The 12,908-nt window shown below is 42.8% G+C and overlaps 1 protein-coding gene across 2 annotated transcripts; it reads left to right on the plus strand.

Annotated features, from left to right (window-relative positions):
* The first annotated feature begins 661 nt into the window (after window positions 1-661).
* On the plus strand, window positions 662-7,496 carry FST (follistatin). 2 transcript variants are annotated; one of them, XM_071581249.1, is made up of 6 exons: window positions 662-897; window positions 3,009-3,200; window positions 3,590-3,808; window positions 4,189-4,413; window positions 5,445-5,675; window positions 6,390-7,496. In XM_071581249.1, the coding sequence occupies exons 1-6, from the start codon at window positions 816-818 to the stop codon at window positions 6,470-6,472; spliced, it is 1,032 nt and encodes a 343-aa protein (XP_071437350.1). In that variant the 5' UTR covers window positions 662-815; the 3' UTR covers window positions 6,473-7,496. The 2 variants fall into 2 exon arrangements, with proteins under 2 accessions (XP_071437350.1, XP_071437349.1); XM_071581248.1 differs by having other exon boundaries at window positions 812-3,200.
* Window positions 7,497-12,908: the final 5,412 nt, after the last annotated feature.

Raw genomic sequence — 12,908 nt, forward strand, 5'->3', positions numbered from 1 at the left:
GCCCCCTTCCCGTCTCGTCCTCCCGGGCTCTCCCAGTGAAAAGCCTGTCAACTCGGGCACGGCCCTAGGTATTAAACTTTTAGTCGGTTCTGTCTCTTGGTTTTCTTGGGTTTTGGGGATTTTTTTTCAGGTTTGGGGTTGGTCGATAGGGGTTTGGGGTTTCTTTGGGCCGAGCGAGCTGTCCGTCCGCCATCCGCCTCCCGCCAGCCGGCCGTGCGGGGAGCGGGATGTTCCTGCGCGCCCACTTCGTGCGGGGACGGCCGCGCCCGCGGAGCCGACTGCGTGTAGGCAGGAGCCGCTCCGCCCTCCGGCAGCACCCCCAGCCCGTCGTAAGTGGGGGCCCGGGGCGCCCCTGGAGCGGCCGCGACCCCCCGAGGGTCTCCGGCCCTCCGCGGCGCTTACGCGGCAGCGGGCGGGTCCGCGGGGAAGGGGCCGGGGCCGCCTCCGGCCACTGCCTCCGCCGGCGGCTCGGCGGCTCGGCGGCGCGGGGCTGGAGCGGGGCTGCGCGGGTGCATGCCTGTTTGTTCGTGCACCTAGAGCGGATAATTGGAAAGGGTTTCCAGAAGGTGGAAAATGTCACCTGATTCACACTGAACTTTTTAAATCTCCCCACCCCCGAGCAGACACACACACACATTAGGAGACCGCCCACCGCAGACAGCTAGGACCCCCGTATAGATTTAAAGAGAGACTGCATTCAGAGCCTGACGTTCATTCAATAGAGCGATCATAAGCAGGCTGGCTAGTGCTCGCTCCCTCTGTCTACTCCCCCTCACGCTCTCTCTGCGTCTCGCTCACTCCCTGCTATACTGAGGATGTTAAATCAGAGAATCCACCCGAGCATGCTCTTACTTCTGATGTTTCTGTGCCACTTCATGGAAGATCACAGAGTACAGGGTAAGACCAGATTGTTTATTCGCAGATATGTTTCTTTATTATTACTGTAGTTTCCTGTCTTTCGGGCACGGTTTAGTTTGCTTGTGGTGTTAAACGCCTCTCTCCAAGGTCCAACAGAACAGAAGTTTAACTGTGGGCATGTGATTGCTTTGTACCAAGGTGCAGAGGTGTCATTTAGATCCCTTTTTGATCGGATCTTCGCACTGCTCTGCGAAGGCACAGAGGACAGATAAGGATGTTTTTTGGTATTTATTGTTATTATGCAGCATGAATGAAGAGCAGCATCGCAAGGGAACTTTTCCAGTGTTGGCTTCCGAATGACTGCTCGAAGTTTGCTAGTAATTTAGCTCAGACTTTTATCTCGCCTGACCGAAGGAGAGGTGGTGATGGAGAGCCTTAGGGTTACAACTGACATTTTTAGAAACCAATAAGTGGTCATTTTACTGACATTCCTTTAATATTGGGATTTACTGCTCCTCCCTGTTTTTTAGTTTTCTTGTGTGTTTGTGTGTGTGTGTGTGTGTGTGTGTGTGTGCGCGCGCGTGTGTACGTATGTACGTGTGTACGTGTGTGTCTGAATAAATATTGGCGTTGTAAATTCTCCTGCACTGAAAAGTGTGCTTTAATAAATTGGTGGTTTGGTTTTTTAATTCGCCGTGCGAACAAAACAAACCCGAACCTGATATTGACAACTCTTAAGAGCCCTCTTTCGACACAAGAGAATATTGATTTTTAGGTTTGGGGCTTTTCCCTTCTCTTGAACGTGTTCCAGCCACAGACTGGATGTCTTACCGTTGCTTGTTCCAGAACCTTTTCCTTTTATTTTTTTCTCCCCCACTACCAATATAGAGCATGTTACTTTAATGTAGGCAACTGTAAGCCACAAAACTTTTTTTTAAGGGTATTGTTTGTTCAATGGTTTTTAGTGGCGAGGGGTCTTCCCCCGTGCCCAGCGACATCTCGGCTGGTCGATCCTGACCCCTCGCTGCTGTACGTTCCCATCGGAGTAAGGAGGCAGGATCGAGCCCTGGCCAGATTACCAGCAGAATCAATTGGTGTTGAGTTGCTGGAGAAGTCACATTGGTTATTCACGAGAGACTCATCCCAACCAAAATGCTCCAGCTAAAAAAGGGGGAGTTGCTTGGACTAACGTTCTTGGCTGGACTCCACAAATAACAGGCATACTAGGGAAAAAAGAAAAAAAAAAGAGAGAAAAAATAACCCCAACAAAACCCACTCTATCCGGTGTAAGGACAGTGTACTTTCCTCTGAAATGCTTGCAGGAGAGATGGCACCTATAACTTTTCCAGCTTGATCGATTTTTAAAAGTCTGTAGGGACCTCCTACTCAAAGCGTCCTTGGGTTTTATGTACTTTGCTCACTTTTTTTTTTTTATTTTTTGGAATTCTGCTGACTTATTTTAGTGAAGGAAAGATATTTGTTAATAGAAGCAGCAAAATGCTGAGATTTCGAAAGACCTTGCTAACAGCAAATGTTCCCAATTCGTGCAGATTGCAAAATGGGCTGGGACTGAAACTGTGCGGCACTAAAACAATGCTGCTGTGCAGCCGCGGTGAGGAGGAGAGGGCAGGGGGAGGAGGAAGGAATTTGCAAGCGCGATTTTCTTTTTATTCCCTTTTAAATGCACATCCTTTTCAAGCCTCTGTCACGTGTCGGCAGTGCTCCTTCTGCTCTACATATGGAATAAATGCCTCCGAAAACTGCCTCGTCCTGTTCTGGTTGGGTCTTTTCTTTCTTTTAGTTTGTTTTGTTTTGTTTGGGTATCCTGATTCGTTTTGTGTTTTTTTTTTTTTTTGGTTGGATTGAGGTATTTTTTTGTTTGTTTGTTTGTTCTTTTGTGGGTTTAGGAGGGGGTCTTGTTTGGTTGGGTTATTTTTTTGGGGGGGGAGGAGGGAGGGGTACGGGTAGGATCTTCTTGTTTGTTTTTTAAGCTGGGCTTCCAAATGAGCCGTAGTAGCTGCGGGTTATGAACGGGACAAATAAAAGGAAACAGTCTAGTGAAAGTCACGGCAAGGCGCACGTGCTGTGTCTGGGTCACTGGTGGCCGCCACTGATCCGTCTGGGTGTCCCCTCCGCCCCCCGCCCCGCAGCTGGGAACTGCTGGCTCCGGCAGGCGCGGAACGGGCGCTGCCAGGTCCTCTACAAAACCGACCTCAGCAAGGAGGAGTGCTGCAAGAGCGGCCGCCTGACCACGTCGTGGACGGCAGAGGACGTAAACGACAACACGCTTTTTAAATGGATGATTTTTAATGGGGGAGCCCCAAACTGCATCCCGTGCAAAGGTGAGGGGGTGCTGGCGAGCTGCTCCGTGCCGAGGAGCGGCTCAGACAAGGGCTGGGCTGGGAGAGGAGGAGCCGGGAGAGAACTGGAAGGGTGGCAGCGCGGTCCTTCCCCTTCCTTCTTCTTTTGGGCTTTGAAGGGCGTCTCGTACCAGCCTCGAGACCGGGGAGGGGACCCCCATTTCTGCCTGGCCGCCCGGCATATCTCATCTTTTCTTCCCCCTGCCCTCGCTGCAGAGGGAATTTACCTCGAGCGGTGTTTCCTGGAAGGGGTTGGGAACGGTGTTCTCGCTCTGTGCTCTGGGTTCACGGTGTCTTTCCATTAAGCAGTTTTGACATCAGGTCTGTTCTGCACTCTCAGTACTAAAGTGGTGCCTCTTTCCTTCCATCAGAAACATGCGAAAATGTAGACTGTGGACCCGGGAAGAAATGTAAAATGAATAAGAAGAACAAACCTCGGTGTGTTTGTGCTCCGGATTGCTCTAATATCACTTGGAAGGGCCCCGTGTGTGGCTTAGATGGGAAAACCTACAGGAACGAGTGTGCCCTTCTCAAAGCCAGATGTAAAGAACAGCCCGAGCTCGAAGTCCAATATCAGGGCAAATGCAAAAGTAGGTTTGTAAATCTAATCCAATGCCCCTCAAATGCTAAAGGGTGTGTGTCTGAGTGTAGAGAGGAGGAGATGTTAGATGGAGGAGGAGATGTTAGATGTACTTCCCCACAGGAACCAGAGTGATGTTCCAAATGTTGGAAGACAGTAACTAGACCACTCTCAACAGACAAGGACATAGCGGAATTGAGAGTTCCCCATAGTCTTGCAGCACTTGTGTCCCACCAGCTACCCTGAGTTGGGAAAGCTTCTAACCTTGGCCCTTAACTGAGGAGAGCTGCTGAAGGCTTTTATCTGATTATTTATTTCATTGTGTCACCTATTTACTGCTTGCTGGGACTCTGGTATTTCTACTAATGACTGTTTCTGTCTGTATTTCAGAGACCTGCAGGGACGTCTTATGCCCAGGCAGTTCCACATGTGTGGTTGACCAAACCAACAATGCCTACTGCGTGACATGTAATCGAATTTGTCCAGAGCCTACCTCCCCTGAACAGTATCTCTGCGGGAATGATGGCATAACTTACGCCAGTGCCTGCCACCTGAGGAAAGCCACCTGCCTGCTGGGTAGATCCATTGGATTAGCCTACGAAGGAAAATGCATCAGTATGTATCTTGGTAGGAGGGTAAGGATGGGGGAAGCTTCTTCAGTCACCTATTTCGGAGTATCCAGTGTGTGCAATTGGATGGATGTAGTTATAGTGCTGGTGAGGAAGAGAGACTGCCAGCAATTGGGGTTAGTGCTCCCCTGCAGGAAGAGGAGAGCCAGGCTGAAATTTGCTCAGGAAAAGACTGCAAAAAAGATGAGGGAGAAGGGGCCTGATCCTGCTCTGGCCATGGGTGCTGATCCAAGAGACGAGCAGCCACCATGAAATAGATGATGGCATGGTTACAGTGTAACAATGTCTCAGTATTCAGTGGGTCTGATTTACTTTAAACTATTGTCTTTAAGTGGTCTTGGCAAAGCTTATGTTAACTTAATTTGAAACATCTGATCACTTTTTCCTCTTGAGAAATAATTGTGGAGTTTGGAGACATTTGGTGGGCGAAGATAGGAATATAATCTCTGTGCACCCTGACATTCTGTGTTGTGATTTCCAGAAAGAACCAATAGTGTAGTGTGTTATAATGAAGCACCTGCAGGGAAACCTCTGTTCCCCAAAACTGCTGAGGGAATTCAAGGGAGTCTCAGGTTGCTTTTAGTTGGCATAGATTGAGGTGAAATCCCTTTCAAATCTTGTAGACAACTACTCTCTGTAGGTCAGTCTGAAAATAATAGATTCAGAAAAGCTGGACCTGTTGACAGATCCTGCACTTGCTGCTAATTTGGAGAGCTGAATTTTCACAGACATCAAATGGAGGAGGAAAGTCATGTAAAACAGGCAAAAGTAATTCTGTATTCTCAGGGTCAAACTGTGCTTGCACAGTTGTCTTTCCTCCCCCACATATAGACAGGCAGTGTTGTCCAAGGGAATACTTGCTTGAGCAAAATCAGCAAGTATCATCACATCTACTATATCTGAGCTTTGGGTTTTCACAGCTCACCTGGGAAAGGGGGTTTTGGTGGTTGCTTGTCATTGCTTTTCTTTTTTCCTCTGCCTTTTCACTTACCTCTGGTATCCTGTATATATTTTTAGAAGCCAAATCCTGTGAAGATATTCAGTGCACTGCTGGGAAGAAATGCCTGTGGGATTTTAAGGTTGGTAGAGGTCGGTGTGCCCTCTGCGATGAGCTATGCCCTGAAAGCAAGTCAGAAGAGGCAGTCTGTGCCAGTGATAACACAACTTACCCAAGCGAGTGTGCCATGAAAGAGGCAGCCTGCTCAATGGGCGTGCTTCTAGAAGTAAAGCACTCTGGATCTTGCAACTGTAAGTGAGATTTTTAACTCTGCAGTTAAAAGCTTCTGAAGGCGATACCTAGGTAATGAAGACTTACACCTTTAAACATAAGAAAGCTTGATTTATTGATTCAAGGTACAGTAGAGTATAAGTATCTATCTATCACGCACACACTTTGGTTGCTGATAAAATGCAATAGATCTCCAACAACAAGCTGGCCTTCAAGTTGGAGTTTTTGGGGATGTTCCAAGGACAAGCCATTCTATCAGAAAGGTGTTGCCCGAGGATTGTAATTCTAGTGACTTTTTTGTACTTTGTCTGCTCTCGTGTGCTTTGCTGATTGCTTTATTAACACCTGGATAAACTGTAACTCGGTCCAAAAGAACAAACAAAGGTAGCACAGAGGCATCTGGTTTAGCAGAGTTGCCTCTACTAGCTCTCAATGAAGGACACAAAGCAATTAAACATAGAACACCAGAGCGCTCATTATTTGATTTCAGGAATCTGCCAATAAAACCTGAGCCATTGATTCTTCAGAACTTTCTGCAGTTATGACTTCATAGTTTATGTATAAAAAAACCGTATTGCATAACAGCAGATGCCAAAGAGCATCTCACTACAAGTCGCATAAAATGCAACGCTGTATTATGGCTGTTCAGAGGGCTTTGAAAACATGCACTGAGCTGCTTCTGCGCTGTTGTTGTCCTTATTTAAACAACAGCTCCCCTGTATTCCCCCATCTAGCCATTAATGAAGACCCAGAAGATGAAGAGGAAGATGAAGACCAGGACTACAGCTTTCCTATATCTTCCATTCTAGAGTGGTAAAACCTCCATCACTATTGGAACAGCCATTGGGCACAAAATCAATGTCCATACTGTAAATAAGTGTATGCTTATTTATTTTGGGGAGAAAAAAAAGTATACATATAGTTGAGTCTCGTAGACATTTATTTATACTGTGTCATGTTTTATAATTTATACATAAAATGTCTGGTTGACTGTACACCTTTTTTGAAGAAATTTATTCGTTACGGGAAGAGCAGTGTTATTTATTGTGAGGTCTCTTGCTTGTAAAGTAAAGCTTTTCTTTTTTCCTGTTAACTATGAAAGTCCATTCCTTAGAGCCTACCCACAAGATTTGATCTCTTTGTTTCACTGATGTTAACTTCCACTTTAACAAACTTGCATGTCAGTTTCTGTTATGTTTATTTATTGGATTTTCTTCTTGCCAGTTCTGTACTTAAAAGATCCCTGTGTTTTTGTTTACAAGGAATCTTGACTGACCAAAAGGCATTGTAACTGACTTAAGTATAAGTTCAGGGTGCAGTGGGGCAATCTTTAAGGAAACTTCTTCCCTTCATTTTTCTCTACTTCTGATCACATCATGTACTGAAGTGATCTCAATGTATTGAGAGTTTATACTGTACTATACAAATTCCAGATCCAAAGAAATTGGATTAAGAAGGTTGATAATAACTACAGGGCTAACTGTAATAAGAATAAAGATTTTATTTTCTTTTTGTTGTTTTTTGGGGATTTTTTCTAACATGCATAAATGTTTTAACGGGTGTTTCCTTTAAGATGGTCTTGCAGTGCCACTTTCAAAGTTTTCTTTCCCAATCTGTGTGTTGCTAAAAGTTATATCAAAGCTTTATCAGTTCAAGTTTCTTGCTTTTCATAATACTTTTTTTCTGATGCAATTTTATATTTTCAAACATGGCGAGTTAAATATAAATTCATTTAAATATATAGTTTTGTACTTTTCTACCATGTAAATGTGCAATGTATATAAAAGTTATAATGTGTATTTGTAAATAAATGATGAGTGAAAAAAAATAAAAAGTGGAATTTTCCCTAGATACAGTCCTCAGTCTTTCATTCTAAAGGGTTCTGTCCTCTGGAGTCTTGTGCACTATGCAACAAAGGTTAAGGCCAAAGCTCTTGGCTCATATTGATATAAGAAACTCTTTTTTTCAGATACAAACAGTGTCTCTAGTTTGTTACTATTTAATTTTAAGTCTAAGTACAATGACAGAGAACAGATTTATCATTTTTGTTCCACTCTCAATCCTCCAAATAAAAAGCCTGTAAGGGAAGGGATCTTACAGATCATCTAGTTCCAACTCTACTACCATGGCCAGGGACACATTCCAGTAGACCAGGTTGCTCAGAGCTCCATCCAACCTAGCTTTGAACAGCTCCAGAGATGGAGCATCCACACCTTCTCTAGCCAACCTGTTCCAGTGTCTCACCACCCTCACAGTTAAGAGTTTCTTCGATATATTTAACCTAAATTTCCCCTCTTTCAGTTTCAACCCATTATTCCCTTTCCTGTCACTACAGTTCCTGACAAAGTCCCTCAGTGGCTTTCCTGTAGGCTCCCTTCAGATACCAGGAGATCTCTGCACAGCCTTCTCCAGGCTGAACAGCCCCAACTTTCTCAGCCTGTCTTCACAAGGGTGGTACTCCAGCCCTCATACCATCTTCATGGCCTTCCTTTGGACTTGCTCCAACCTTTCCATGTCTTTCTCATGCTGGGGTCCCCAGAGCTGGATTCAGCACTTCCGGTGAGGTTTCATAAGATCAGAGTAGAGTGGTACGCCCTGCTGGCCATACGACTTCTGATAGACCCCAGGATTTCATTGGCTCTCTGGGCTGCGAGCACACACTGTGGCTTCACATGGAATTTTACATCAACCATCATCCCCAAGTCCTTCTCTACAGGGTGGCTCTCAATCACTTCTCCACCCAGCCTTTGGGTCTGTCTGGGATTACCATGACCAGGACTAGGACCTTGCACTTTTTCTGTGTTGAACTTCATAAGGTTTGCATTGGCCCATCTCTTGAGCCTATCAGAGTCTCTCTCCATGGCATCACTTGCCTCCAGTGTGTTGACTATACCACATGTTACTTGGTCCTCCTTTACTTTCAGGAGGTTTTGAGTATGTATTTCAATTTTTGCTATGCTTCAGATCCATTTAGATGAACAACAGAAAAAGCAAAACAGGGTCTACTTAGCCAAATCAAGGATGTGTAACAAACAGCAGAAAGGACACAGAAAACTCCCCCCAAAACAACAAACCATCAAAGTCCACACTATCACTTGAAAATTATTTTTCTCCCAAAAAAAGAAGTTTAATTCAGAAATTCTTTTTGGTCAACCTATATTTAGACTGGACACACCTCTAAGACTGCCTACTAATACAACGAACTGAGGAAAGGTAACTAGCATAAATAAACAAAGCAGGGCCAAAAATCCTGTTTTATGCTACTTGGGTCATGCTGTTCTCATAAATAAGTGCCCACTTAAAAAAGTTATCATACTACATAAAACTTAAAAAAGTACTTAAGCACCTTATACAATGATATTTTAAGAACTTTGCCAAACTGAGGTCTGAGAATAGTTGATTCATCCTTTTAGTTTAAATACAAATCATATTTAAAGGATCTTCTTGCTATAGTCTGGTGTATATTTTCTCCTGTACAGGAAACTCTAATTTGTTATGGATTGTTTAGCATTATCCAAAGCAAGGATAATGTATTCATGTCTGAATATATAAAAATACAAACATGTATTTATAATATTGTATTCAAAATAATAGCAATTTTCCCCTTCATCCTTCTGTTATCTCACTTAGGCAAGTAGTCTCATTGGAAGTACATGAGGAGGGGAGCAAAGGCAGCAGCATTTTGGTCTCCTGAGGAAACAGAACCCAAAATAAAAGAGAACAGGGACCAGGAGAACAAGGGTACCAAAAAAGAATTTACTGGATAGTCTCTCAAGGAACTAATACATGACAGTGACATAGAAACAGCATGTTTAATAGATATGGTGACTATCAGAGAAGATTTTTCGCAAGTTCAGTTGGATGCCAGCTACTTCATTTCCAGACTACAACAACATTAAAATACTGGTTTTAATTGTAAATATATTTACATGCCTTACAGAGAGACTGTAGCACAGCAGGATTTCTGGGTTCTAATTTTATGTTCTGCTGCTGGTTGACAAAATAGATAAGGAATAAATTTTAAAAAGGAACAAAAACACCAGGAAGGTATATTTACACCAGTACATGTATGCTCAATGGCAACAAAACTCTACGTCATGTTTTTGCTGATAAAATTATTTGAAAGTTCTGATACTGCATCTCTCATTTCTACTGCTATTTCTATACAGTTGAAAATCTTGAAACCTACCTTGCACCCAAGTCTGCTTGTGACGTGCAGGTGTGGCATCTCCTGAGAGGCTTCATGAAGTAAGCATCTTCTGAGCATGCCTAACATACACCAGCTTAATCATGAAGCACAACAGCCCCAGAGACTTTCTCCCAGAAACATGTCCAGAGGTTGTGGATGCACAACTGCCAACATTTTACATAACATCATACTTGTAGATAAGACACTTGCCCTTGAAGTGGGAGATGCAGGTTCACTGTTAGTCTCTTTCTGAGATCTTTCCCACAACTCCCAAAACGGCATCCAGCACCAAGTCAAGGTGAAGCTCAGGCTGGAGAACTGTCTGTCATGCCTGCTGAAGCTATAATTCTGTACTGGACAGGAACCAAGATTCATTGAGAGAGTATAATTTGCAACCCTAATAAGGTGCTCCTTTTAAAGAGGAAGTCCTGGTTTATTGCCCATGGGGCTGCCTACACATTTTACATTTGTAATTGAGTAACATACATAAATAGTGCTTGAAGCAGGGGCCAGAATCCAGGTTGTTTCCCCTCCTCCTTCCCTCAGTACGTAAGTGCCTCCATCCTTGAGCCATGAAGTCATGTTTAACTCTTTGCTTAAATCAAGATTACAAATCTCACATCTTTTTCTACATTGAGTCACAGTTACAACAGGCGTGAGAAGCTTTACTGTTTTCATCCTCTATTCTAGGCTTGTACACGGGGAACTGCCTTGGAAGTGGAAATATGAATTTGATTCCCTCAGTCTAAAAAAGTTGCTGAATCAACTTTTTCTACCTCTTGGTTTTTATTTTTGTTTGGTTTGATTTTACTTTGTTTTGGGGAGTGTGTATGTCTGTTTCATTTGTTCTGTTTTGTTCTGTTTCTTCTCCTAATGCACAGGGTACCATGGATGTGGTTTAAATGAAGAAACAAAGATATCTGGATGTCAATGTACAAGAAGGTAGAAGAAACTCTCAAACCATGTGCACAAGCTCCTAAAACCAGAAGAGAAATAAATTTTTCAGAAATATCTTTCTCTTCAGTTCTTTCTGCTGACTAGTGTACATATTCCTCTTCCTGTAAATCACATTTCTGAAACTCCTAGCTCACCATGGAGTAGACTTGGTACTGAATTCTGGATCTCTGAACTCCATTCACAAATGCAGGCAAAGTAACATCGAGTGGAGTATTGGAAAACAGAAACCCATATTCTGGTACTATAGTAGAATCAGCTTAATTCTAAGGCATCTGGACAATACTACCTCTAAAGCCCAGGTGCCCAAATGTATTTGCCTGTGCAACACAAACAAATGAGTATACTCAATTCTGATTACACTCAAATGCATTCCTAATACCTGTGTTCTTATGACAGGCTTAAGAACAGTATCATGGACCTTTTTTGCAATTTCTACCTCTTTCTTTGACTTCTGCCTGCTAATACACCTCAACTAAAGCTACGTTCCAGGCCTCTCAGCAAATTTCAAATAGCTGACACTTCTTTCTCTCTCTTTTTAGCTTCCTTTTTTTTTTCTTTATTGACATAAAAATAATTCCTTCTTTTCCTCCAAGTGGTAATCAGGTAAAATTAAATTTCAGTACGCAGTGTTACTCTATGCAGCAACATTTTACTACACAATGAATCACCAGCACAGAAACATCTGTATCTTATCCCTTTGATGAACTAGTATTCCATGCTTTCTGGTGAAGCATAGCATTTGTGCATAAACCAAGGCATTCACAAGGTATCATTTTAAATACATGACTTCCTGAAGATAAGGCAATTACATTTTTTGCTTAATATTCCTGTAATTCCAATGCCTGTGTGACTGATTATGGCAGCATGAATTTTGCAGATACTATATGAAAAATAGATTGCACAAGTTAACAATTTAATTATTTTTATCCCCCTCCGATAGATATAAATACATAATTAATCGTAGTGGCTGGATTTTGCTCACAATTGCTTGGGATCATCTGAATAATTCCAATTCATCTGTTACATCTAAACAGTGTGGCAAATGAAATTATCACACAGTGGAGGAATATGATATGAAAACAATGCTCAGCTCAGAGACTGATTTAGAGTTAAACCCACATGTGACAATGGAGACAAGGGTAGCACCCATGACAAGTGAGCCCAGCAGAGTCTCAAGGCCTAGGGCATTGGCCCTGCAAGGGGAGTCTGAGGGATGGAGCTGCTTCTGCCTGGAAAGGGAAGGCTTTGGAAACACCTCAAATCAGTCTTTCCCACCTAAAAGCAGGTCAATGTGTAGACAGAGCCAGGCTTTTTGTAGCAGCTCTTGGTGGTAGGATGAGGGACCAAATGCACAAGCTGAAACAAGAGAAGTTCACACTGGTTGAAGGAAAACCTTTTTTTCCACATGAGAACAACTCAGCAGATCTTCCAAGTTGAATTGTCCTATGATACTTTGAACAGGTATGCCCACCTACTTTTAAGTCTTAGAGACTCCAAAATCAGAAAGGAATGTCCAGTTAAAAAGAAACAATTCCCTCAAGAAATATTGAAGGAACAACTGCATCACCACAGCTGTTGGATGTAATTGTCAGTAGAAATACAGAATGTTCCTTCTTTAATATGTCTTTCCCTTATATGATCCTTCGGTGATCCTAAAATTTCCCATAAATGCTATTTTCCCATTGAGTTTACTGAAAACTTTTGCTGTTCAATGAATGCAGCACATAGTCACTAGAATATTCATTCTGTACCATGGAGAATATATTGTAGACAAAATGATAGAAAATGCACAAAACATTCTGTCTGTATTTTAAAGTGAGAACAAGTAAATGAAATGAAAGACTGAAGCAGTTAAAATGCAGTTTAAAACAATTGTATTGTTCAGATTTGCAATTGACATTTTTTTATTCAGGACTGACAATAATTCTCAAAGAGACAATAACTAGTACCAGCTAGATTGGTCAAGACAGCAAGGAACAAAAAAACCCAAAAAACCAAGACAAGACGCTTGGAAAAGTAATAGATAATGCCCACTGGAGCAACTAAAAAAAGCCCTTCAGGGATGTTTCCCACAATCTTTTACCACATCCAGATGATTTACTCAGAG

The sequence above is a fragment of the Pithys albifrons genome, chromosome Z, assembly GCF_047495875.1.
Source record: "Pithys albifrons albifrons isolate INPA30051 chromosome Z, PitAlb_v1, whole genome shotgun sequence".
NCBI lineage: Eukaryota > Metazoa > Chordata > Aves > Passeriformes > Thamnophilidae > Pithys > Pithys albifrons.

Coding starts and splice junctions, on each gene's coding strand:
- FST (XM_071581248.1), top strand. CDS start 2,885: ATGAACGGGACAAATAAAAGGAAACAGTCTAGTGAAAGTCACGGCAAG. Junction 3,201..3,589: donor AAACTGCATCCCGTGCAAAG/GTGAGGGGGTGC, acceptor TCCTTCCATCAG/AAACATGCGAAAATGTAGAC. Junction 4,414..5,444: donor CTACGAAGGAAAATGCATCA/GTATGTATCTTG, acceptor ATATATTTTTAG/AAGCCAAATCCTGTGAAGAT.